This window comes from Sinocyclocheilus rhinocerous, unplaced genomic scaffold, assembly GCF_001515625.1.
Source record: "Sinocyclocheilus rhinocerous isolate Xijiao unplaced genomic scaffold, SAMN03320098_v1.1 scaffold688, whole genome shotgun sequence".
Classification (NCBI taxonomy): Eukaryota; Metazoa; Chordata; class Actinopteri; order Cypriniformes; family Cyprinidae; genus Sinocyclocheilus; species Sinocyclocheilus rhinocerous.
Window position 1 is genome coordinate 1,448,340 of NW_015651641.1, and position 27,856 is coordinate 1,476,195.

The window sequence follows — 27,856 nt, forward strand, 5'->3', positions numbered from 1 at the left end:
CCCGTAGCAGATCTATACAGGTGGAGCTGGGGAAGGTGGAGGGTTTCAGAGAACTCTGAAAGCGCGCTGCAGGAATCTCAAGTGAATTCTAGCCAGCCATATAAATGCAAGGCAGTAAGCTCATTGGCTGCATATGCAGCATGAACCAATCAGCTTGTGCCAAGTCGTTTAACTCTCTGAATATCATCGCTACGTTAACACCCCGTCAGAATGCGCCATCTAGAGTTTCATGACTGAACTATATATTTGTATCATCTACATTTTTTATATCGCAAGCACAGCTTTACCGTATGCTACATGCACTTTCATAGAGGCCATTTTAGTGAATTGGTTCATTTAGTTTATTTTAAATTAACCAGTTAAAAATAATTGATAATTAAAAAATAATAATTTGAGTATCTGTATGGACACTTATGTGGCATTTTCTTACGTTTTCTTTATGGTGTGATATACAAAATAATATTCTAATATTTATTGCAATCATTCTTTAAAATAATACTAATTATATACACTATCATTCAAAAGCCTGGGGTCAGTAAGATGTTTTTAAAAGAAGTTAATTTCTTTTGAATTGTATGCAGCAAGGACACATTAAATTGATCAAAAGTGAGAGTAAAGACATTTTTAATGTTACAAAAGATTTCTATTTCAAATAAATGCTGTTCTTTTGAACTTTCTATGCATTAAGGAATCCTGAAAAAAGAAATATCTTGGTTTCCACAAAAACATTAAGCAGCAAAACTGTTTTCAACATTGATATTAATAAGCAAATCAGCATACTAGAATGATTTCTGACTGAAGACTGGAGTAATGATGCTGAAAATTCAGCTTTAACTCACAGAAATAAATTACATTTTAAAATACTGTATATTCATTTGAACAGTTATTTTAAAACTTTAAATTGTAATAATATTGCACAGTATTGCTGTATTTTTGATCAAATAACTGCAGCCTTAGTGTGCATAAGAGACTTCTTTCAAAAACATTAAATTATTGGACCAACCCCATACCCCACACTGAATTTGGTGGTATTTAGTGTAAATAAATCTCTTCTACAGCCTTCTCTTCATTAGTAGGTTGTAGTGTAGCTAACTACAGGAGGAAAAGGAGGGCAACAGACAAAAACGAAATGACAGAAAAATAAGAAAAGGACCTTGGTAATGGTGAAGAGGTGGACTCTTCCGGTTTCAGATTTTTCCTCGCTCATGTACATCGGAGCTCCGACCAGCAGCAGATCCGTCACACCGTCAGCGTCCACATCAACAGGACAGAGAACGCTGCCAAAATAAGAGCCGATCTGCAAACCACAGAACACAATGGTCTATGACAGGACTTCACTGTCTAATGAAACTAAAGCTCATTACAGGTCACAGAGAGGCGAGTTTACCTGATCTCCTCTCTGTGAATCTATGATGACGGGCTGATTCTGGCTGTTGATACTGTAAACTATGACCTGTCCTCTATGAACGGCACGAGGAGCACCGGCCACATAAAACTCAGACGAGCCGTCGATCACAGACGTGACAGAGTATCCTGAACACATGACAGGGGAAATAATCAAACTGAGAAACAAATTTATTTATACACAGTTTGTTTCCCATTAAAATGTCGACTTAAGCATCTACTGAAGACTCACACATGGTATCTTGAATACAGTGGGTATAGAAAAGCATCACCCCCCTTTAAAATAAATCACATTTTGTTTCCTTGATCACAGTTGAAAGTCAAATGGCTTTGTGTGTCATTGAGAAGGTGATTAGCTACACCTGATTTACAAGTCATTTTTAGGAGGGGGTGAACTCAGTGATTCTGTTTTTTAATTTTTTTTCTGACATGTTGCTGTTACATCTTTCACTTGGATATGAGCAAATACAGCTGGATAAAACAAAAACTGTGTCCGTCTTCATTTCAGGCTGCAAAGCAACAAAATGTGATTATTTTAAAGGGGGTGATTCTTTTCTATACCCACTGTATAAAGCATATTGATTGTTCTTAGTTCATTAGATGCAACAAAACTAACTATACTGATGGTACAATACTGACCAAGTAATGAACTGTGGTTTCTGTCATCCAAGAATTTCTCAAAAGCAGATTTGGGCAAAACATCTGATTTCTCAGCAGTTTGGTGCACGACAGTCCCGATCCAATTATATGCTCCAGCTGCCCCCAGTAAGATCAGATCCTAAAACCAAGACTCAATGTAAAATACCAGGAGGAAAAATGTCTTAAAAACGCATTAATGGAAACACACAGACATATAGAGGCAGCACCTTATTTCTGGTCTGGTGTGCGCTGAACCCCACTTGGGACATTTCCATTTTGAAATTATCCCCAGTACCTTTTCCAACACCTAAAAAGGCAAAACAAGACATGAGTAAAAAATCTAAGAAAACTGTCATTGACATACAGTGATATATGTTCGTAAAGAAACCTGTTCGCTACACAGGCTTTCATTCATATGCAACATACAGTGAAATCAACATAATCATGGACCTTCAATGCTGAAGATTCGATCTCCAAGAGTCCCGACGATCTCTATAAGCGCCGCTTCCTCAGACACGTTGAAAAAGTATTTCTCGGTTGGATTGCTGGCTATTGACTTAATCTCAGCGATGAGTTTGCTTGTGTCAATGTCATTCCTTATGTAATATCCAAGCACCTAAAACATGCAAAAATTCCATCTCTTCACAATATTCAAATATACTGAATAGTAAGACCCATATATGATTTCATGACTGCACGATCTTCTTTTCACTAACCGCAATACCAAAGCGAGTGATATGTTGGCTCTCACAGGCTGGGATAACTGTGTTCCTCAGATTTGCATCATGTGACTCTCCATCAGTTACCACCACCATCACTTTAGTGGCCCCAGGACGACCTCCATTTTTGACTAGGAATGCATTCTTTCTATGAGAGCCAATCATCCGACAGACATGCACACAAAACCACAGAATGAAAAGAAAGCGTTTAGTGTAAAAACTGTGTTAAACTAAAGTGTAAGAACGACTTCAAAAATACAATTATACACTCTAAAAAATGCTGGGTTATATTTAACCCAGCATTTTTTAGAGTGTAGTGTTTTTGCATATATATCAACTTTTTTTTGTATGAAGAATTTAAAATAAATAAATAAACGCAATAAAACTGGTAAACTTTTTATCATGCCTTCATTATTTATTTTTGCTACTTTTCAAATGGCTTTTATGTATACTTTTATTTTTTGCTTGAGATACTGAATATGAGATAAAAGCGATACTGTATGTGAAGCAAAAAAGAAAAACCGAGGAAAATATCACTTGCAAGCATAATATTTTTTATTGTGTGTCACCTAATCACACTCTAATTATTCCAATTCCAAGTTGTAAAATATGAATAACTACCTAAAATAATAATCACAAAAATGACAGAATTCTCCTGTAATGTACTGTATGTATATCCAATGTTTGACATACAATTTAAATGTGAAAAGTGTGTTTAAGGATAGTTTATTTATCTCCTTAAAGTGCCCATATTTGAAGAAATATATATTCATATGCTGTTAAAGGAGGCATCTTTCTGTACTGTATTTCTGTAATTCCCTCAAGTGAAGTTGTTGTGAAGGAAGTTTTAAATTAATCATAACTAACTTTCCTTTTCCTTGCAGGCCTACAATTTGTATGCTTTTGAGAACAAAATGTACCAATACTTTAGTTGATGTGTTGCAATAACGAATGCATATGGACAAGACGACAAGATGACGGTCCATTAACAACCCATTAAATATAACCATAACAACCCATGAGTTACACTTGCGTAACAACCTGAAGTAATCAAAAAACCAAATGAGCTTTGCCAGTAACAGAGGCGAGGTGTGTTGATCTGCACATAAGAAGAACCAATTATATTAGAGAAAAATGATGTAATGAATCATGTCATCTTTGCCATGCACCTATGCTATATAAACAGTTGTATTGGTTTTGTTGTGAGGATTCTCTGTGATTGGTATGAGGTTCTCCCGGCCGTGATTAAAGCATATTCAAAGGCATTGTCTGGAGTCTGTCTGGTTACTGCTGCGCAGCAGGTGTAGTGGAACACTTACATCTTAGTCCCAAGTGATAGTGTTCAAAAGGGACGAGACGTCATCTGACTCTATATGCGACACCAGAGATGCGCCAAGAGTATAAATTTATGAGTGTCACCAGAGATGCTTTGGGGATACGTCGAGACCCCAACAGGTATCATAAGTCAGGTGCGTGAGGGAATTTCTACCACATTGTTCAGAAAAAATCATGCATACCTGGCAAAATCAATGGCTTTGAAAGTATTAGTCTCTAATCCTTGTTTCTGCTGAATATTTAATGCTGCTTTAATCATGGACTCTTTTGTCCGATGGGAATTCAGGTAGAACTCGAACGAGGTGTCAACAGCATACTGCATCACGGTCACCTGTTATAAATGAAATCAGAAATATATAAACTAAAAATTATAAAAACTATCAAATAAAAACTGCTAAAATGGCACACAAGCTGTCTGACTTGCCTGAGTGCTTTGAGGTCCAATATCTAAATTTTCCAGCAGTTTCTTGAGGAAAGCGACGATTGGTTCCCATGGGTATATACTGTTGGATCCATCCAAAACTATGGCGATGTCCGTTAGACTGCCACAAGCTGTGTGGGAGTGGAACAGAATGACACAAATGCTAACATTTTGCTGGAGATTCACAATAGAGGTTAACGTGAACAGTAAACGTTCATAGAGCGAACACAGAAGTGCGTTCATACTTTGAACGGCAGGAGAGAAGGCCGACTGAAGCGTAAACTGTGGGCTCACGTCAGCACAGACTCCTGGGTAAAAGTACTGAGTTCCGCAGAGCTGAGCCCACAGAGGACCACACGTCTGAAACACAAACATAACGCAACATAATCTGAAAACTGAGCACATGACATCCTACATAAACCATCCAAAACGCATGCAGAAGAACTTTACTTTTCAAAAATAGTAGAACGTATTAATCATTTACAGACATACAGGGAACTTCCTTGGTGCAGGTGCCAAAACAGCAGAGAAAAAATTGTATAATGTTAGAATTACCAATGATTACGAATTAGAAAGGCGACTTAACAGAAAACAACAGCCTCACCATAAACCCGCCGTTTTTGGTTGTTGGAATCAGAGTGAGACCTAGACTCATGTTGATGTTGTTGCTGTTGGAGATGGTTGGCACATTGACAGAATCTGAGAGCACATTAGACACAGTGACATCTACAGTTTTACTACTTAATAGCTCTTGAAGAGTTCTCATTACAATCCAAGAATTTGCTTCTGAACTGCACAGTATGATACTGCCTTATGATGATGAAACTGGGAATGATGGGAAACGTCTGCTTACTCTGAAGGTTAAGTGACTGACAGCTGGCTCCAGGGTTGTTAATCTCACACTTATAGATTTCTCCCTTCCGATTCTGAGGGTATCCTTTCCATGGTGAACCCACGAGGAGCCTGAGGAGCAGTGAGAGGTGTTACTTCAATGCTATTATCCTGAAGTACAGGTGAGGCTGCTGAGCACAGAGCAGTTATTAAGGATATTCTACATGACAGGATTGCAAAAACAGGGTTTAATGACCAGTGTCTGTAGGGTGTGTATTTGAAAGCATATCTGAGATTCTGTGTGTGTAGGTACACTGGGCATGCATTATATAATCTAAACACACCCAATAAATTACACAGAATATCACTGCTAGGTTGCCATCATGTGATAAGGTGCTCTGCCCAGACTAATTCATTTCTCAATCATTTCACATCCTGTGACAGAAAAAAAAACATCAATCTTCTGTTAAACACAGGCACATTGCACAAATAGGGTTCAAATGTGAGTGGTGTATGTATGCTATTGTAAAGACATATTTTAAAAAATAACAAAAATGACAAAAAAACAAAACAAAACATCAAAACTTTAATATGAAAAAGCAAAAATATAACATTCTAAATTATACATAATACATAACATTATATTTATAAAACTATACTGCAACATTATACTATAAAATAACTTATTTTAGTTAATATTAATAGTTTTTGGTAAATATTTACCATAAATTAAAGACAAATATTTGTTCAATAATTTTTTTGTTAACAGTGAATGGTTTAGTTGGACAAATGGCATCATATTGAGCGTTGCATTTTTCCTCATTCAAAACTATATGAACTATATGAATGACACGTCTTGGGTATTCTATACATAGATATCTATGATTCTATAGTCTTTGGGGAAAATGCAACGCTCATTATGGCCGCTCTATCGAAGGAATAAAAGAGCCAATCGCTAATCAGTAAAGTAATCGCGTCACTGCAGCTGCCGTTAGAAGTCCCGGTTGTCAGCGTTCTGAGACGTGCGCTTAGGACTGCGCATGCGCACTGGCTGCTCTAGCCTGAAAGATAAGCTTTTTTAACGCTATTTGAGCAAAAGAAACAACATTTATGAGACAGTTGTTGTCAGATTTCATTGGTGATTTTAAATATGAAATTTAATCGTAAGCTTGGTGAACAGTTTTGGAGAATTTGATGTTTCCCCGTTCAGAGAGATAGGAGCTGCACTTACATGCCCGAGAGGAGTTTCAAAGATGGCCGCCGAGTGAATTGTTTTTTTCTTTCTTTTTTTTTTTTTTATTGAACAGTATCAATTTACACACTCAAATGGGGAACATTAAAATGCATATGACAAAATATACACTTTACCAATCACATCTCCATCATACATGAATGTCCATGTGTGTGTGTATATATATATATATATACATATATATATATAGCCGCCGAGTGAAATGACTTGCCTTAAAGGGACTTTGGTTTACTTGCCCAGTTAAATAATTAGTTTTGTGTTATTAATAGTTCTAAAAGTTTTCCAACCATTAGTCAACAGTGTATGCAGTTAACAGGGATCTCCTCTCAATTCAAGACGCTGTCTGTGTTGCTTAGTGTGTGCCGTTTTTATTATTATTATTATTATTTATACCATGTGCATAATTCAAACCAGTTTATTGTTTGAACCGGTATATTGCCCAGCACTATTTTGAAGACTGTGTAACCAAACAGTTGACGGTTCCCATTGATTGCCAGAGTATGGTTTGGTTAGCCTACCAACATTCATCAAAATATCTTCTTCATATTCTTCATACTCATACAGGTTTGGAACAACATGATGGTGAGTAAATGATGACAGATTTTTCATTTTTGGGTGAACTATCCCTTTAACTACTACTTATCATGTTAGGTTAGTTTTAATTAATCGTTTTTCTTTCATACTGTTCTCACAACAACAAAAAACATAGTATTTGTGCTTCTAATGAGTAAAAAAGTAATGGGATTCTGTGTAGGGAAAGTTCAGGGGATTTTAGAAAACGTGACGTAAGTACATGTGAGTAAATAAATGAAAAGGACTGTGGGTAATAATGACTCGTTGTCTAATAGACAATTAGAGAATGTCTATAGAAATGGTTGTTAGGGGTCTCTAATGTGTGTTTTGTGGGAGGTCAGACAGAACTAATGCTGGACTCAGAGTGAGAATGATGACACCAGCACCATTCACTAAAGCAGGAGCATTTAACAAACATGATGTCACCAACACCCTCCAAAGCAGCCCACGCCAGAGCAGGAAATGCCTCATCTGACCTGGTGCACAACAGCGAGATTCTTAAGAAATACTGTTTAGACAGTGAGGGTGACCATAAGCGAACAATAACATACTTTATGGGCACAACAAATGATATGAAGTGACCCAGCGTTCCTTCTGTGTAGTAATTATGGAGTTAGCAGATGTTAGGAAAGTTGTGCAAAGTGTAGATTAAACTTTTCTTTGTGCTTTAGAGGAAACGTTGTATATTGTACCTACAATGTGTGACTTATTGCTGGCATTGAGAACATGTGTTAGCATAGCTGTTATGTGGGAATGAGGGGAAGACCTTCATTTTCCTGCAGATAGATGCTAGAGGAACTTGGCCACTTTGTGATCTCCCGGATACGGACCAATTTAATGGCCAAAGGAAGTGTGTGTGTGCTGTATAGTGTATTGAAAGGAGTGATACTGTGGGGGAAAACAGCATATCAGAGTGTGTGCGCTACTATACATGCATTAGTGATGGGAAGTTCGGATCATTTTACCGACTCGGACCTTTGAGTCTCGTTCAGCAAAATGAACGAATCTTTTTTCGAGATGCATACATACTGTACATACGTGGGGCAGCATGTCACAGGCCTGCTGCTCAGGTCATGTGACCCATTCAAAATCAAATAAACACTTGGGGGAAAGGCATTTATCCTAGTTTTTCTAGTTATATTTATAACTACTGTTCATCCTGCAGAATATTTGTTTGGGAAAAATGTGTTTGGGAGTAGGGGTAGCCATGAACTAGCTCACCTTATAGCTAACAACCAAAACATTAGCACTAACAACTTGCATTAAAAAATATTTACAGACACACAAAAACATAATTTAACTGATTGATGAGTTTAACTACAAAGCAGGCATTGCCATCACAAAAATAGTAAAAAAAAAAATACTGTAAATTACAGTATATATATCAAAATTAGATTTTCCCCTCTGAAATCTGCTGTGTCTGCCCCAAGGATCTTCTTCATCACATGTGGAATAAGGACTAAACTATATATAAGTGAACTTGTCCCTGATTGGAGAAATTGGAAGTGTTACAACTGACCCGTGTTACAACCATCCCCTGGCTCCCCCTATTTTTTGACTGCCATAATCTAATTTTATGCAAACTGTATGAATTAGAACTATAATAGTGTTGCTGTATGAGTTTCTTATTATTCCCAAATAAAACTCAGACTAAATCCAACAAAAGGACAAACAGCATTGCCACAATTCTGAAATAAATAAATAAATGCACATTTGTTATCAATTATTATTAGTGCTCAAATATAAATAAAGGTTCTTATTATTATTAATGTTGAAAATGTATTTTTATTAATAAAATAATTTATTTATTTAATTAATAATAATATTTTTCAGGATTCTTTGATGAATAGAAGGTTCAAAAGAATGGCATTTAAAAAAAATTTGAAATCTTTTGTAACATTATAAATGTCTTTACTGTCACTAATGCTATGTCATGCATTCTAAATTATTTACACTGTTAAAGAGTTCTCTTGCTAAACATTGCCAAAGTCTCAAAAAAAACAAAAAAACAGTTGGACGTATGATGGCGTATTTCTGTGCCAAATACACTCTGTGCCAAAAGTTTTTTTTTTTGAGTATATGGCCCTGTATGATGTCATAAAGCTCGGAATTCCTTGTATGGGCACTTCTCCAGCGCGCTCACACATCAACCAGAGCGAGAGCAAGAGCAGCCCTAAACAGGATTTAAGTTAAAAATAAATATAATTTTTTACAATTTATAAATTTATAAAAAAAATCTATAATTCTATTAATTTAATTTTATTATAAAATATAATAAAACATTTTTTGTTCTTGTTTTATTTATGTTGATGTCACAGCTTGCAGACGATCGCTGTGCAAAAGCCACGCATGCTTATGACTCTTTAGCTCCGCCCACGGCACGTCTCTAGGAGCTAGACTGTTTTCGGAGAGAAGCGTAAAGCTGTATCTGTCTTTTACAAATCTGATAAAACTAAAGACTCTTCGGAGATATGAAGGATGCAATACTACTCTATAGGTATTCAAAATTAACATGAGATTGGCAGAAACTGTGTGTTATGTCCTCTTTAATGTGACCTTTCTGAATTAAAATATATATATTTTTAAAATTATTTTTACCCAAAACTTTTAAATGGTTTTGTACCACAGTTTTCATATGAATATGAAGCAGCACAACTGTTTTCAACACTGACAATAACAAGAAATGTTTAGTGAGCAGCAAATCATCATATTAGAATGATTTCTGAAGGATCATGTGACACTGAAGACTGGAGTAATGATGCTGAAAATTCAGCTTTGATCACAGGAACCAATGACATTTTAATATATTTTCAAATAGAAAAGAGTTATTTTAAATTGTAATAATATTTCACAATATTAATATTTATCTGTATTTTTGATTAAATAAATGCAGCCTTGCTGAATATAAGAGACTTCTTTCAAAAACAAAAATAGTTTATTTAAATAAATAGAATAAACACACATTCAGTTATATTTTATATATCTTACCATTTTCCTTGACTGTTGCTGAACTGTTTAACAGAGTAACCAAACTGCTCTGCTGATACTGAGAAGATCTTAGCTCCAGAAGTCCCCACATTAAAACCCAGAGCGTTATCCTGCTTTATGCTGAAACCTGTAGAGACATGCAATCATCAGTCTTTTGTCCTAGAAAATATAACAACATACACATATTATACCAACAACACTAACAGCAAAACAAGAATAAGGAAGCGGAACAATATCTGGTCTGTATATTTATATAATATTTATATCCTTAGTGATATTTATATCCTTGTTCTCCTCTCTCCACATAACATGCTCCTATCCTCTGTTGTTTAAATGGTATGTGATATGTAGACAAGCCACAGCATGAATGTGATCCCGTGAGAGATGTTTCTGACCGCATCACAGCACAGAGACAGCGCTCATTAAGATAATAAATGATATTCGCTTTCATTCTGATTCTGGCAAAATATTAGTGCTGGTACTACTAGATCTCAGTGCTGCGTTTGACACTGTCGATCATAACATACTTCTAGAAAGACTGGAAAACTGGGTTGGGCTTTCTGGGATTGTACTCAAATGGTTCAGGTCATACTTAGAAGGGAGAGGTTATTATGTGAGTATAGGAGAGCATAAGTCTAAGTGGACGTCCATGACATGCGGAGTCCCACAAGGCTCAATCCTTGCACCGCTCTTGTTTAGCCTGTATATGCTCCCACTAAGTCAAATAATGAGAAAGAACCAAATCGCCTATCACAGCTATGCAGACGTTACCCAGATTTACCTAGCCTTATCTCCAAATGACTACAGCCCCATTGACTCCCTCTGCCAATGCATTGATGAAATTAACAGTTGGATGTGCGAGAACTTTCTTTTGAAATCTTTTGTAACATTATAAATGTCTTTACTGTCACTAATGCTATGTCATGCATTCTAAATTATTTACACTGTTAAAGAGTTCTCTTGCTAAACATTGCCAAAGTCTCAAAAAAAACAAAAAAACAGTTGGACGTATGATGGCGTATTTCTGTGCCAAATACACTCTGTGCCAAAAGTTTTTTTTTTTGAGTATATGGCCCTGTATGATGTCATAAAGCTCGGAATTCCTTGTATGGGCACTTCTCCAGCGCGCTCACACATCAACCAGAGCGAGAGCAAGAGCAGCCCTAAACAGGATTTAAGTTAAAAATAAATATAATTTTTTACAATTTATAAATTTATAAAAAAAATCTATAATTCTATTAATTTAATTTTATTATAAAATATAATAAAACATTTTTTGTTCTTGTTTTATTTATGTTGATGTCACAGCTTGCAGACGATCGCTGTGCAAAAGCCACGCATGCTTATGACTCTTTAGCTCCGCCCACGGCACGTCTCTAGGAGCTAGACTGTTTTCGGAGAGAAGCGTAAAGCTGTATCTGTCTTTTACAAATCTGATAAAACTAAAGACTCTTCGGAGATATGAAGGATGCAATACTACTCTATAGGTATTCAAAATTAACATGAGATTGGCAGAAACTGTGTGTTATGTCCTCTTTAATGTGACCTTTCTGAATTAAAATATATATATTTTTAAAATTATTTTTACCCAAAACTTTTAAATGGTTTTGTACCACAGTTTTCATATGAATATGAAGCAGCACAACTGTTTTCAACACTGACAATAACAAGAAATGTTTAGTGAGCAGCAAATCATCATATTAGAATGATTTCTGAAGGATCATGTGACACTGAAGACTGGAGTAATGATGCTGAAAATTCAGCTTTGATCACAGGAACCAATGACATTTTAATATATTTTCAAATAGAAAAGAGTTATTTTAAATTGTAATAATATTTCACAATATTAATATTTATCTGTATTTTTGATTAAATAAATGCAGCCTTGCTGAATATAAGAGACTTCTTTCAAAAACAAAAATAGTTTATTTAAATAAATAGAATAAACACACATTCAGTTATATTTTATATATCTTACCATTTTCCTTGACTGTTGCTGAACTGTTTAACAGAGTAACCAAACTGCTCTGCTGATACTGAGAAGATCTTAGCTCCAGAAGTCCCCACATTAAAACCCAGAGCGTTATCCTGCTTTATGCTGAAACCTGTAGAGACATGCAATCATCAGTCTTTTGTCCTAGAAAATATAACAACATACACATATTATACCAACAACACTAACAGCAAAACAAGAATAAGGAAGCGGAACAATATCTGGTCTGTATATTTATATAATATTTATATCCTTAGTGATATTTATATCCTTGTTCTCCTCTCTCCACATAACATGCTCCTATCCTCTGTTGTTTAAATGGTATGTGATATGTAGACAAGCCACAGCATGAATGTGATCCCGTGAGAGATGTTTCTGACCGCATCACAGCACAGAGACAGCGCTCATTAAGATAATAAATGATATTCGCTTTCATTCTGATTCTGGCAAAATATTAGTGCTGGTACTACTAGATCTCAGTGCTGCGTTTGACACTGTCGATCATAACATACTTCTAGAAAGACTGGAAAACTGGGTTGGGCTTTCTGGGATTGTACTCAAATGGTTCAGGTCATACTTAGAAGGGAGAAGTTATTATGTGAGTATAGGAGAGCATAAGTTTAAGTGGACGTCCATGACATGCGGAGTCCCACAAGGCTCAATTCTTGCACCGCTCTTGTTTAGCCTGTATATGCTCCCACTAAGTCAAATAATAAGAAAGAACCAAATTGTGTATCACAGCTATGCTGATGATACCCAGATTTACCTAGCCTTTTCGCCAAATGACTACAGCCCCATTGACTCCCTCTGCCAATGCATTGATGAAATTAACAGTTGGATGTGCAAGAACTTTCTTCAGTTAAACAAGGAAAAAACTGAAGTCATATACATTAATACATCAAATTGAAAAAGGTTAGAGAAAAACGTACTGCGCCGTGGTACAACAGTAGGCCTAATACCAATTCTCTCAAGAAAAAAACTCGTAGTCTTGAGCGCAAATGGAGAAAAACTAACTTGGAAGTTTTTAGAATTGCATGGAAAAACAGTATGTCCAGCTATAGACAGGAACCCTGAAACAACATACAGAACTTCCACATTTTGCTATAAGTTTGATTGCATGATATAATAATTGCTGTTAATAGTGTTCATCGTCTGTTTGATTATGTCTTTAATTGATTTTTCCGTACATTTCTGCCATATGTACATTGACTGACAGTCACCACTGATAAGCTACCACTAAATATTGTAGAAACTTAATTTGCTGTAAAGTTGCTTTGCAATGATTTGTATCGTGAAAAGCACTGTACAAATAAACTTGAATTGAATCTTGGTCCTCTCTTCTTCCAGTTTCTTCCATAATTCAGTAACTGTAGTGGGTTTCTTAGCCGTAACTTTGTCACCAAGGTCTTTCCAGAGATTTTCAATCAGGTTTAGATCAGGACTCTGGGACGGCCATTTCATTACTTCAATGTTCTTAGCTTCAAGGAACTGCTTTACCTGTTCTGCAGTGTGACGGGAACATTGTCTTGCATGAAAATTGGCTGATTGGGAGATGCTTGTAGGGAAGGAACTGCATGTTGCTGAAGGAGGTTCTAATAAACATTTGTATTCACTCTGACATGTAGCTGTATAAGAGACACAACTCCTGCTGCTGAAAACATCTCCCAAACCATGACACTTCCTCCTCCACTTTTTAACCGCATCATTATGACGCGTCCGACTTCTCTTAAACATGCCGAGACAGATCCATACGCTGTTCACACAGAACTGGTAAGCAATTCCAGCTGCAGTGTTAAACCGATTCCCCATTGAGAGTCTCTGCATTATCCTGTCTTCTCGTGCATTTGTCTTACGTGGACGACCATCCTTTTTGGGGGACTTGAATGAATTAGTGTCATTGTAAACCTGCAATATTAAAAAAAATCACAGATTTGGAATGACCAAGTTCTCTTGCAATGGCTGAAAGTTTCATCCCTTTGGCCTTTATCTGGACAACCTCCTGTCACAGGGTTTCAGTCACCATTGAGCGGCCCGCCATCTTGCAATCTCAATGAAAATGGGAGGAATGTTGCCAGTTAAATAGGGTTTGTCATATAATCAAGGAAATTAGCACCAAGTGCCAGATTAACACCAATAACTTGGAGGTATCTGTAAGTGTTCTCTAATTTTGATCAGAGTTCTTTTTCAAAAATCTCATTTAAGTTTTTTATACTGTGCTTCAGAATACATTTATGAAATATGCTTAAAAAACTGCCCTTCTACTCCTGTTAGGACAACTTCAAATAGGACTAAGCAGTGACCTTGAAATTTAGGAAATTGTAAGTTGTTCTCTAATTTTGATCTCCACTTTATATATATATATAAAGGAAGTGTTCAGTTGACTTCGAGTTGATTTAGAGACTCATAAAATGTAGAAACATGCCTGAGAAGAGCTTCACTCTGATGAGTCAAAGCTCCCCGTGCATCTTTAAACATCTCCTATCTTGGCCATCTAGTCTCTCTGTTTATCTTCATATTATCATTTTAATCTAAAACTCGGCAGAATGAGATAATCTGCTAAAAACATGTGAGCAACACAATCCAAAAAAACCATGAATGAAGTAACATATAGAATGTCCTCTATATAAGGTCTCCATTCGTTAATAAAAGAGACAGACACACAGTCAGCACACAAAGACAGCCTTTAAACAGTGTAGACAGCACTGACCGACACATGAAACAAGACAGAGGATGAATTAAGTCATGAACATGAAGTGAACAGAAACGCAAGAATGAGAGGTCAGACTGGGGTTAAAGAGAAAGAGAATGTGCTTCCAGTCCAGTGCCTGCATTATGATCAGTAAGCCAGTTTAGACACTGATCTTTGACACCATTCAGAACAGACAACAACTACAACACTTTTGCCAAGCATCCTACACCATTTAACCATGATGTTTTGACCATTGTGTGGGTAAAGACACATTAACTACTAATAATAATGTGAATAAATAATAATTCTTTAAGTAATATAGTTCACTAACTACAGGCAGCTTGTGGTTGCCACACTCTTCAAACTGAATGTTCCAAAATGGTGTAAGTGTAAGCAACTTTATTCAATCAGAGTTTGGAGTCAGAGTTGTTTGTTCTTCTTGAGATCATTAGTTTACATTGGTGCTTACATCCTTTTTTTACATTAAAAAAACACTGAAATATATATTTTTTTAGATTTTTGTGAACATAATATTTTATTAAAAACACTTGACATTTTGTCCCCAAGTTTTCTCAACCCTTACAGTCATACCTCTCCCTTTTTACAATAAATTATATTTAAAAAAATAATCATACAGAATCATACAAACTTTTCAGTTAAAATGAAAGCCTCCTCTTTTTTCTTCATATTATGTTTTGTTGTATTTGTCAGTACATTGAATAAATTTTAATTTACATTTTAATTTTTTTTATTTTAGACTTGCAAACTTTTTATGACACGACTTTTATGTTGTATTCATTTACACGACAATAGCGTTTTGAGGGCCTGAAAATGTCAACTTTTGAAAACGGGTTTCAAAGTGCAAGGTTTTTAAACTGATACTTTATCAGTGTATCAGTGTCATCTCAGTGTAAAAAACGCAAATTTGTGAAATGGTGATCTTATGCGCATGCGTGTTACGTGTTCAGTGTATAGGTATGTGTATGTGCGCAGCCATGTGGTGTTTCTTTATAAGTGACATCGCCATCTACTGGCCTGGCATGAATAATACAGTGTTTTAAATTGTTTTCGTGGAGCCGTGTGAACGGGGATCATTTTGACGACGTTATCATCTGTACGCGAAAACCCTTATAAAAGTTTTTAGTACATTGACCCTCAGTCAATGTTTTTAGTTATATCAGCTCAATTATATTTCATCAATTCCACCCATTGTTAATACTTTTATTAATTATGAGTAAGTAGTGTACAAACAGCATTCATAAAAATGTTTTGTTGGTCTAACTTAAAGCGATTAAAATTGAATACATTTATCTGAACTTAAACCGTATTTGTGATTTTGATTAAATGGAAAGTACCATTAGTGTTTAATGTGCAGCTATGTTGGATATATACCAGAGATGGTTTGTGGTTACCACTGTGTTGAGGTGTAGAGCTTTTGCTTGCTGTGTGTGTTGCACGTTTGTCTGATGGGGAGGAGGGGCCAGTGTCCAGTGAGCAGAGGCCCTAGATCCAGTTCATCACTCTCAGGAAAAAAGTACCACCCCAGTGACAGCTTTTGTACCTTTTTTTCTGACTCTACCCATTTCATTTCAAATTAATAGTTAGCCCAGCATACGTTTCCGTACTTCATTCAGCATGCAAAAACTTACTAGCACTGACATTAGCACAGCTACTGCTCAATGAATGCAGCATCTATCATATCATACATCACAGTCTACAGACATCAACTGACACGCTGACCACAAGAGCTAATCTTAAACATGATGGAAACCACACAAATGGAAGTGGAAGCTTTTAAATGTCAAATATAACAACTTTAAACACTAACAGCGCTTTCCCTTTACTCAAAACTCATAGTAACACCCAATTTCAACAACACTCTTGATTCAGTTCTGTGCAAAGCATGATGGGAACTAAAATCAACTGCACAGTTTCAGTTCTGATTCATGTACTTCCATTTTACAAATTTGAAAATGAAATTGAATGCAAATGTCAGTCAAACAAAATATTCAAGAATTGTGTTGCTAATGTAAGGGATGGTCTTAAATAGCCAAATCTGTTACCTTGATTTTGTACAGTAAAAAACTGAATAATGCATTACATGTTCTTTCTAATAAGCATTTAGTACTTTCCAGACCTGGAGCACAGGGTTATGTTAGATCATGCCTCCACGCCAGAAATATCAGATTCAGCCCCGGACGCCAGCTCCTGTCAGAAAATATCTGTTTTGTTTGGTAACAGAACAACTAGTCAGCAAAATTATCTAATACCCAAAATCCGTTAACAGCAAGTCTGGTCTGATTCCCAAAACCAGTGTTTGTCTGGTACCCAAAACTCTATTAACAGTCTTCTATCAGCTAAGAAGCTGACTGAGCAAAGCCAGAGAAGAGCAGAAGCAGGAGACGAAGTGATGATGATAAAAAGGAGAAGAGTTTATTGAATAGTCTTAGTAGCGTACTGTATGTTTCAATGCTCAAACTTCGTCTCATGAACACAAATCCAACAAGTAGTGTTATACCAAACTGCTTCACTACAACATCCCATAAACCTTGAATTTCAGCGCATTACTTTATAAAGAAAGAAGAGCCTCTAACACTAGCATTCTCTATTCTTTCTCTATTCTTTCTACTTATTTTCTTTTTATTTATTATAAATAATGACCTTCTAACACTTGCATTATCTATTCTTTTTCTGTTCTATTGACTTGTTTTATTTTTATTTAAAAATGAAAAATCTAACACTAGCATTCCCTATTCCTTTTCTATTCTTTCTACTTGTTTTCTTTTTATTTATTATAAAAACAAAATAAGCAAACAAACAAAACAAAAAAAAACTTGCTATGTATACTGTTAGGCGAAGCTAAAACTAAAATATGGTCACCCTAGCTTGCATTTGAGGATCCTTAGATCCTTCAGTTAGTAACGGCCAAATCAATTAAAACGGTCACCCCTGTTACCTGGGCATAGCTACAGCATAAGCAAAATGTTAAAATCGAACAGAAATGTACTTCAAAATAAAAAATAATAAAAATTACTTTTTTAAAATAGAAATGTCACCCAATAACCCTTTTGTTTGTCAAACTGCAAAACATGCTAACACCAAACTACATTTGATAAAATAGCCTATCAAACTGTGTGAAACTGCATAGTTTAAATGCTCATTACACAGTGAACCGCAAGAATGTTCTTCACTGACCCATTTAAAGGAAACAAAAAGACTAAAACTGCTAATAAACTTTACACACACTAAACCCATTCATCACCAAAGCAGGCTACTTTTTCAAATGCACCGAGCTTGTTTGGACTTATTTACATCGCCTAACAGTTCAACTGTAAGTTCAGCGCTGTTGTCATTCAATTTTACAGTATGACTATATTGTAGGCTAATACAAATAAACCTGCATGTTTGCATAAGTACTTACACAGAACAGCGAGGAGTACCTGCCGAATATTCATTTTAAGTCCACGGTGTCGTCCAGCATCAGCACAAGCTCTCCAGCGTATCTGCATCCAGTCCAGTGTGAATGTGACACATCTGAGCCGCGCTGGAGGAGGAGGAGGAGGAGGGCTGTTTGCTCGCACACCTCAGATCGCCTAGCCATCGCGAGGCAACAGAATATGATGAAAATCAATAAGCTTTTGCCACATTTATTGGCGCACAGGTATGGCTTTACTAAATTAAATTGCTCGATACGACAGATCAACAACAGGTAAAATAGTGCTAAAAGTTATCTTATGGAGATTAAAAATTAAAAGTTGAAAGTGTAAAAAGGTATAATTAATATTATGAACTTACATTACCTCGGCATTAGCTACAAAAAACGAATTAATATTGTTAGGATGTGGTCAAAAATATAAGAAAAGTTGGGTAAACTGCTATAGAGGTGAGCGACATCTCTACTGTACAACGTTTCTTATATTTTTGACCAAATTTAACATTCCTAATGAAAGTTTACTAATAAAACCCTAACTTTATTGTTTTACTGACTTGAGTAAGGCTGTACTGAAGACAGCAGAGATTTTTTGAAGAAGAAAGTTTGTATTTATTTTATTATTTTACCCTTATTCTATCTATCTATCTATCTATCTATCTATCTATCTATCTATCCATCCATCCATCCATCCATCCATCCATCCATTTTTATTTATGCTTAATTATTTAATGTTCAATATTGGCAAATAAATAAAACAGCAAACAAAGGTTGTTTTAAAAGTTGTTGTTTAAGAGTAAAATCTAATGACATTTTGACATTTTAGCTGAGACTTAATTGTCTAAAATCTTTCTAAAATTCATGCTGAACAATAAGTGCTTTGGTAAACATGAACAAATGCCCATTAATCTCTTTAAGATATGTTTAGTATTTCAGAATAGCCACAAAGAAGAGGACAATTCAGAAAACTGGCCAACAAAAACAAGGTTTAAAGAGCATAATTTAATCTGCCCTCAGGGCTTGTACAATCACAACAGTAAGAGTCATTCATCATAAGTATTTCACATAGAGGAGTGTGCGTGTCATCATACTGGGGGTTTGTGCATGAGCGAGGTAAACGTCTCAGAGACACTTCACTAATAGTAATCTGAATCTAAAACAGCAGGACGTTAATGACTTGCAAAGGACAAACTTCAAATAATGTTTTTACAGAATTATTTGTTATGCTTTAACTGAGAACCATGTCGAAACTGAAGCAAGTCAGAACGAGAAGGAAGCAGGAAATGACAGAGGCATAAGCTTTAGAAATTCACCGCATCCCCCTCTGTCTTTAAGAAGACACATCCTGGCTCTCATGCATGTACCAACTCATTCGTTCATTCTTTTGAGTAAGCCCAAGTACGACTGAGCACCAAACGAGCAACAAGTGCAACAAGTCTCATGGAGAGAGTCAACAATCGTGAGATGCTTTAAAATACAGTAATATTATCACAACCCAGACCTCCTGCAGGACCCGAATGGCTGTCAGCTGAATATCAGTTATTAATCGGTACAATTCGAGGTAACATTATTCGCATGTAGTCACAGAGGTGAGCGTGTATGGCCCGTTCATGCTGGATTCTCACACAGACCCTCTTGTTCTGCCGGGTCCTGTTGATTTCCCTGTGGCAACGGCGGTCTCTTGAAGAAGCCAACCTGGTGGGATATCAGTATTGTATTAAGCATTTTTCTTTGTCAGAATTACAGTGTATTAGTAGTTGCAGTTCATGCTAAAACAAAGAGCACATACCTTCCATAGGATCAGCATAGCTACAGCCAAAAGGAGGAGGCCGCCGATGACACTTCCTATGATAATACTAATAGGAATATCTCCAATCGCTCTTTCTTTACTCACTGTAATTTTTATCTGCAGCAGAGTCAGGAAAGATTAGATAAAGCATATCAACACACACACACACACACACAGACAGTACTGTACATATGTGAAAGCTAAAATATTGTCCTTAAATATCGGTTGTATTTCATTTGATATCTTTATTTCTTTAATTTATTTTTTATTTTTTAAAGGAAAACTATTTGACAGTGTGGTGTTATATACGTAAACTTAATTCAAGACATGTAACTATTTGTTATTTTAAGAATGTTTAGATTTTTTTAAATATGGGAAAACATAACAAAAGTGCTTAAAACAAGCTTACTGGTCAAGCCAACTTCCCCATTAGTATGGCTATGTTGGTCAACCACTATGTTGACAAGCACTGAAAATCACTCTAAGCCAAGCTATGGTCTCTTCAGCAGGGTTGAGCATATCTTAAACACCACTGAAAGACAGGGGGATGAACTGACCTGTTGTTGTCTGTGTGTGACGACTATGAGATCAGGCTGAGATGTTTGTATCTCGGCGCTTCCAGCCACTAAAACTGTCTGAAAATCAGCCTAGAAGGAAATAAACATGGAGCGTGGAATAAAGCGTCTGCTCACGACAGATATCAGAAATGGTAGATGGAGATAAAACAGTTCAAGAGACACTCACAAAGACAAATGTGCCATTCCAGAGCCTTGTGGTGATGTTTACAAAGTAGTTGGTCTTCATCTCCAGATCGTTGAGGACACAAGTCATGGTTTCACATTTTGCTGCATTACAATTCTGGAAATGAACAAATGTTTGTTACACTGCAGTTCAAAAGCTTTCGGTAGGATTAAAAATAAAAGAAAGTCTTTTGGAAAGACTCTTCTGCTCACCAAGGCTGCATTTATTTGATCAAAAATACAGTAAAAACAGTAATATTATGAAATATTATTAAAATGTAAAAGAACGGTTGTAATATATTGCAAAACATAATTTATTCCTGTGATCAAAGCTGAATTTTCAGCATCATTACTCCAGTCTTCAGTGTCACATGAAATCATTCTAATATGCTGATTTGCTGCTCAAGAAACATTTCTTACTATTATCAATATTGAAAACAGTTGTGCTGCTTCATATTTGTAGGAAACCCTGTTACTTTTTTCAGGATTCTTTGATGAATAGAAAGTTCAGTATTATTGTATTTCTTTGAAATTGAGACCTTTAGTAACATTATAAAGTTTTAATGTCATTTTTGATCAATGTAATGCATCCCTGCTGAATAAGAGTATTATTTTCTTTAAAACAAAAACATCTAAAATGTGCATATTACAGCATGTATAATTTAATATAAACACACATGCATACTGACCAGTTCTGTTGTCCCTCTAAAGCTCTCTTTAGTGAAGCTGGCAGTGTGTGTTTCCTCTCTGATCTTCAGTGGGTCAATCAGATGGCTGCTGTCACACTGCACATTTGCAACCTACTCAGCAGAAACAGAGATGAAATGTCCTGGTTTTTCATCCCAGTCTGGTATTTACAGCACAATTTTATAAATACATGTGCAGTGAAATACTTTATTCGTATAGAAAGTTTAGAATAATTAACATGTTGCAATACATTTTAATAGAGCATTATACTTACAGGTGCCGTTTTGACTGAAGTCACATATAGTAAAGGATTTCCAGCTTTGGATCTGGTGGGCAGTGAGACGGTCAGACTAGCCTGATTGATTGGGAAAGTTCCAGTTGAAACCTGCAGAAAGACATGCTTCAAATAAGTATTGCATTGTTCAACATTGCTAACGCTAGAGGGAACTCAAGACATATTAGTTTAATGTTAAATACGCATTTTTTTTTGGACTCACTCGTAATGTTATGTTGAATTCTGGGCCGATGTCATCGAAACCTGAGACTGTATGTTTGACTTGATCCTCAGGACCAATGCCGCAAAAATCCAAGTTTATGTCTCTTGAAAAAAATAAAAAAATAAATAATAAATGCAACAACAGTTTTTACATGACAAAAACTGTTAGTGGTGCTCATCTGTGCAAAAATTCACCATGCTGCTAGTGTGTTGTTGGTGGTTGCCAGGGCTTTTTGATACAGTTGCTAAGGTGTTCTGAATGTTTTTATCACATTACTATGTGGTTGGTGTTGCCAATGTATTTTTTTTTTTTTTTTTGCAATTCAAGTACTCAGTTCAAGTAGTTTTTGTTTGAATTTTTAGATAGAGGTCAAACGTTAATATACAGTGGACTAAAGTTTGGAATAATTGATTTTTTTATGTTTATTTTTTTTTGCATTTTGCATTATCATACATTTCTTATTATTATCAACGTTGAAAACAGTTGCTGCTTAATATTTTTGTGGAAATCATGACACTACAATTCAAAAAGTATTAAGCAGTAAAAACAGTTTTCAACATTGATAATAATAAGAACCATTATTAATAATTGAGCATCAATAATACACTATAATAATTGAATAGCAAATCAGCATATTAGAATGATTTCTGAAGGAACATGTGACACTGAAGACTGGAGTAATGATGCTGAAAATTCAGCTTTGCATCACAGATGCAAGATGTTATTTTAAATCGTAATAATATTTCAACATGTTACTGTTTTTGCTGTATTGTTGAAGTTCAAAATCATAAAAAACTAAATTATTTCAAATGACCACATTAGAGCAGATGAAGGTTATCAGAGCATTAGTTTGACCTCTGACCTTGTGAGGATGATTTCGGCGTCGTACTGGACTGGGATGGAGAGAGAGACCTTGTTATCAGATGTCACTTCCTCCTCACTGTCACTGGAAAAAGTTGTGTAGGGTTATTTACAGTCAAACCAAACAGATGCTCAAAAGTTAGAACAGAAATGTGTTAAAAACAGTATTTTTACCTCTGCACTTCAAAGTTCACAGCAGCCTGTTTCTCTAGTTGATTCAGGTTGAAGTCAAAGTTGATCACAAATGTTACCTGATGAGACAAAATGAAATTATTAAAGAAAACACACACACACACACACACACACACACACTTAATAAATCCGATTGAGCAAGTCACAGATAATATAAAGGTATGTTAAGTAAATATGGGTATAAATATATATGCAATAATGATCTGAAGTAACAAACTCTATGATTTTTATTTTGCCACTTCAAATGTTCTTGTCAAACTTTCAGATGCCTCAGAGACACATAGTAGCATGGTTCAGACAGACTTACCAGGTAAATTACGTTTGAAAACATCTGCCTCATCAGGTGGACTAACCATCCAGGTAAGCTGCCCTTATAAAAATGTACCATGGTAAACGTAGTTTCTGCAGAAAGAGTGACAAAGATACTGAAAGCCTGTTTGAATAAAATTCTATCATTTTACAGTACAATAACAAAGGTATTTTGATGGAAACTATGATTATCAAGGTCAATTTTTGCAAGGGTTTGCTTACAAAGCAGAAATTGTGTCAAAGTTTATTAAAAGTTACAAATGAAACAAACCTTTCTTAAACTAAACTCCAGTCACAGGGGATCCATTCACAGGGGTTTCCTCACAGACAGATGCCATGGGCACAGGTGGGTGACACACACACACACACACACAGGTATTCCTATCATTATGGGGACTCTACATAAGTGTAATGGTTTTTCTACTGTACAAACTGTATTTTCTATCCCCTTACAATCTCTGCCCCTCACACAAAACTTTCTGCATTTTTACATTTTCAAAACACTTCATTCTGTATGATTCATATGCTGTTTTCCTCATGGGGACCAAAAAATGTCTCCACAAGGTCAAAATTGACTGGTGTTGCTATACTTGTGGGGGACATTTGGTCCTCATAACGTAGGGAACACCAGGTACACACAGACACTTTTCTCTTACCGTCTGGTCAAGCGTCAGGGTCGGGTATCCAACTTGGCAGTCGGGTGAGCCTGTTTTTGAACTGCATTTCACCTCAGTGTTGTCTCCCTGCACACATGAGCAGGACGATTCACAAATACAATTTCTCGTACACAAACCAGAGCAGATTTATGGCAGAACAGGAAATGGTGGCCGTACATGTGGTGTAAAAGAGGCGTAGAACAGGTTACTGGAGAAGTTAGCAGACACTCTTGTATTGTACGCATTTTCCTTCATGTTCGTTACTGTCACGGTGAAAGACAGTCTTCTTCTGTCAGGTCTGACTAGAAGAGCAGATGAGCTGTAAAACACAACAACATCTTGTTTACATTTCAGAATTCTGGTTCTTTAATAACATAATACACCTTGCCCTGCTGGTAGTAGTTGGTTATTTTTAGTTAACTCTTAAAGGGACAGTTCACACTAACAAACATTCTGTCATTCTCTACTAAGGCAGAGATTCACAAACTTTTTTCAGCATAACCTATTTGACTTTTTACTTGAAGCTCCCTCTGATATTTTAACTTAATTTTAATCATTTAACAACACATTTGCATGTTCACAGTTCGCTGATGTCACTTAATGTCACTTGACATGCATATTACAAATAATGTTATATGTTTCAAATATCTTTCTTTAGTACATTTTATTTAGATTTATTTTTTGTTTTAAAATGATTAAATTTAGTTTTTATTTTTAAATATTTTTATTTTATTTTACATTTACAGAAAATATTGTAAGGAGATAATTGAATAAAATATGACTTAAAATTTTGGTCTGACCCTCATACAAAGTTAAACAGACAGCTTTTATGACATTTTAGTATTATTTATATACTAACATAGCATTTATAAATATTTTTAATTAGCTGTTATTTTTATATTTCCAGTTTTCATTTTAGTTTTACTTTAAGTTTGAGTAATTTTGTTATGAGGATTTGATATTTTTATTCAATTTTTTTATTTTTTATTTTATTTTTTATATATAATATATATACTTTAAGTTTTGTTATGAGGATTTGATATTTTTATTCAATTTTTTATTTTATTTTTTATATATAATATATATAATATATAAATTTATTTTAATTACAATTTTCTTTCAGTAATTTTAGTACTTCAACTTTAACTTTAGTTAGTTGCCAAGGCAACAATTCAAATTTTCTGTTACTTTTTTAGGTTTACGCTTTTAACTAATATTCCTAATTTTTTTCAACTTTAATTCAATTATTGAAAATGATTTTTAATAGTTATAGTTTAGGAAATGTATGCAATGAATGATATTCCTTTCCAGTCACTTTTGGTGCAATAAACACCTGAAGTAGTTCGTCATTCTTCTTTTTATTGCCTAATATATATATAAATATATATAAAACAAGCATTTTGAAAAGTTACTGAATCAAATCAAAAAAAGAAAACCAATGAATTATTGATCAAATCAATTCACTGCCAACTAAAAGATTCACTGCTCTAAACGCCTGTGGTCTTATGACTTTTGTGGTTAAAAATTATTTAATTTTAATTTTTTTAAGAAAATGACCGATCGTTTCGCTAGATAAAAGACCCTTATTCCTCAGCTGGGATCGTGTAGAGCTCTTTGAAGCTGCACTGAAACTGCATTTTGGACCTTTAGCCTGTTTCAGCCACCATTGAAGTCCATTATATGGAGAAAAATCCTGGAATGTTTTCCTCAAAACCTTCATTTCTTTGCGACTGAAGAAAGAAAGACGTGAATATTGTGGATGACATGGGACATTTTTATTCTGATCTATGGCACTGATTCAATGCTGGCACGGGAAATCCCCGAAAACGTTGAAAGATACTACGACAACTATATTGTTTTCTTCTTCTGACAACTGATATTTTTTCACTAATATATGACTTGACCTGAAGAAGGACAGACGCAGGTAAATCGCACACGCTCAGTTCCCCAACACGTGAATGCATCGATTAATCGTGCAGCCCTACCACACATACAGTATGAGACAATAAAACAAACATCCCTTTTGTGTGAGTTTGTTCACATCCTTTACGTGTTCGTGTTGAATGGTGTAAAGCCCGTGCTGTTTAAGTGTTATTGATGAGAAATGTCACTGTGTGTGTGTGTGTGTGTGTGTGTGTGTGTGTGTGTGTGTGTGTGTGTTTGTGTGTGTGTGTAAGGTTACCTAGATACATTAACAGGTTTCACAGTCAGCTTCAGGTCACAAGAACATTTGTCATCAGAGCCACAGTCCTTTACAAAAGGGATCTGAGCAAATTTTGACAGTTTAAAATCTTTGAAACAATTCATGTTGGACTGATGCTCTTAAGTAAATTCAGAGAGAATCTTACAAAAAATTCCCACGCTTTGGGCTGAAATGCATCCAGGGCAGGGCCGGTGTCTGGATTCTGTGGACTGATGTCGACTCGCAAAGCAACTGGACTAACAAAATCAGGAGTCTCCTATTAAACAGTAAAACCAATGATGTGAAATGATCGTTCAAGCACTTTGAAATGAAATAAAGCTGAAGTACAGTGAGTATTGTTATTCTGAGCAGGCTTCTGTGGCAAATGGCTAAAACTCACCTGCACATAGACATTATGATCTACACAGCTTTCTTTGTCAGAGACGCTGAAAGATTTCTGGATAAGACGCTCTGAGTTGTCAAACTGGGCTCTTGAAGTGGCTCTAGATGACTGCAGGTCAGCGTCAAGCGTCAAGCTGTACTTGATATCTGAAGAAAAGTGCATTTCCATTCACTTCCATGGAGATTTTTGGAGAAATCAGCATACTGTATATGAGATACAAAACACATGAGAGATGGCCTTACCTACTTTACCCACTGATACTGTGGGTCTAAATTTTGACCTGAAACAGACTTTGGCAGCAACACACGACACCATCCTTCCTCCAAACATGCAAGGTTTACTCAGAATGCTGATCTTCTCAGGGCTGAAGGAGACCGTCGCTGTGACAGCTGCAACTCCCCTTGACCTGAGATCACAAATACTGTATGAAACATCACAGTTTCAGTATGATTTTATAGATCTTAAACAACTAGACCGAGATCCTCACCAGAGCTGCACTGCCTTCCCAGCCGCTCCGACTGAAATATCAGGGATCGAGTCATCGTTCATATCGCCTTGACTATCTAAAGAGCGTCCAAAGAACCGAAGCACCGGGTCCAGTTTGGATCCAAGTATTTTCTGCAGAAAATAACAAGACAGAAAAACAAGACTTGTTTAGTATGAAGATCAATGAGAAACAAGATTCTATGATTGAAAAATACGGAAAAAAGAGGAAATGTTAATATATCTTAGCTCTTACAAATGTACTCTTTGTATTCATATACAGTATGTTTTGAAAAACATTTACACCATTTTCAAGAAAAGCTATTATTTAATGACTCTTTTTTAAACAAATAATTCGTAAATTAATAATTAATTATTTCATATTTTTGTGGAGTTGCACCACATGACATTTTACAACCTGAGATAACCTTGCCTTGTCATAAAAGTGAAGTTTTAAAAAGAAATTTTAAAAGACCTCTCCCTGATATCATTTTATGCTTTTTTTCTGCATGTAACTCGCACCGTCTTTCATTTAGTGGACAAATGTTTTTCAAATATTAATAAGCAAAATATCATTTATTTTGTTTCAGATAGTTGCCAAGTCAAACATTTCTCATTTTCTTTTAATTTAACCTGATGTACTAAAATAACTAATACTGCAGATAAAAATGATACTTTAACTTAAATTAAACTAAAACTAAAAAATATAAAAATAAAAACTATATATATATATATATATATATATATATATATATATAATATTTTTTGTGTACTCTATATGTG

The 27,856-nt window shown here is 35.5% G+C and overlaps 2 protein-coding genes across 2 annotated transcripts in view; both read right to left on the reverse strand.

Moving 5' to 3' along the window:
- The window catches only part of LOC107713338 (integrin alpha-2-like), a 27,309-nt gene extending 8,948 nt beyond the window's left edge, over nucleotides 1-18,361 (reverse strand). The window contains exons 1-13 of the mRNA XM_016518819.1: nucleotides 18,266-18,361; nucleotides 12,141-12,267; nucleotides 5,372-5,481; nucleotides 5,123-5,217; nucleotides 4,764-4,878; nucleotides 4,522-4,649; nucleotides 4,280-4,428; nucleotides 2,760-2,910; nucleotides 2,494-2,659; nucleotides 2,271-2,350; nucleotides 2,044-2,182; nucleotides 1,388-1,533; nucleotides 1,154-1,297 (exon numbers count right to left, since the gene is read on the reverse strand). Of these exons, the coding sequence (XP_016374305.1) occupies nucleotides 1,154-1,297; nucleotides 1,388-1,533; nucleotides 2,044-2,182; nucleotides 2,271-2,350; nucleotides 2,494-2,659; nucleotides 2,760-2,910; nucleotides 4,280-4,428; nucleotides 4,522-4,649; nucleotides 4,764-4,878; nucleotides 5,123-5,217; nucleotides 5,372-5,481; nucleotides 12,141-12,267; nucleotides 18,266-18,353 (1,638 nt within the window). The 5' untranslated portion in view covers nucleotides 18,354-18,361. The remainder of the gene's footprint in view (nucleotides 1-1,153; nucleotides 1,298-1,387; nucleotides 1,534-2,043; nucleotides 2,183-2,270; nucleotides 2,351-2,493; nucleotides 2,660-2,759; nucleotides 2,911-4,279; nucleotides 4,429-4,521; nucleotides 4,650-4,763; nucleotides 4,879-5,122; nucleotides 5,218-5,371; nucleotides 5,482-12,140; nucleotides 12,268-18,265) is intronic.
- Nucleotides 18,362-19,729: 1,368 nt separating this feature from the next.
- LOC107713336 (integrin alpha-2) overlaps nucleotides 19,730-27,856 on the reverse strand; it is a 10,176-nt gene continuing 2,049 nt past the window's right edge. The window contains exons 6-21 of the mRNA XM_016518817.1: nucleotides 27,078-27,208; nucleotides 26,833-26,996; nucleotides 26,588-26,736; nucleotides 26,354-26,464; nucleotides 26,188-26,270; nucleotides 24,183-24,324; nucleotides 24,006-24,092; nucleotides 23,023-23,099; nucleotides 22,850-22,933; nucleotides 21,988-22,090; nucleotides 21,765-21,875; nucleotides 21,493-21,603; nucleotides 20,808-20,921; nucleotides 20,621-20,710; nucleotides 20,064-20,180; nucleotides 19,730-19,969 (exon numbers count right to left, since the gene is read on the reverse strand). Coding sequence (XP_016374303.1) covers nucleotides 19,883-19,969; nucleotides 20,064-20,180; nucleotides 20,621-20,710; nucleotides 20,808-20,921; nucleotides 21,493-21,603; nucleotides 21,765-21,875; nucleotides 21,988-22,090; nucleotides 22,850-22,933; nucleotides 23,023-23,099; nucleotides 24,006-24,092; nucleotides 24,183-24,324; nucleotides 26,188-26,270; nucleotides 26,354-26,464; nucleotides 26,588-26,736; nucleotides 26,833-26,996; nucleotides 27,078-27,208 — 1,761 coding nt within the window. The 3' untranslated portion in view covers nucleotides 19,730-19,882. The remainder of the gene's footprint in view (nucleotides 19,970-20,063; nucleotides 20,181-20,620; nucleotides 20,711-20,807; nucleotides 20,922-21,492; nucleotides 21,604-21,764; nucleotides 21,876-21,987; nucleotides 22,091-22,849; nucleotides 22,934-23,022; nucleotides 23,100-24,005; nucleotides 24,093-24,182; nucleotides 24,325-26,187; nucleotides 26,271-26,353; nucleotides 26,465-26,587; nucleotides 26,737-26,832; nucleotides 26,997-27,077; nucleotides 27,209-27,856) is intronic.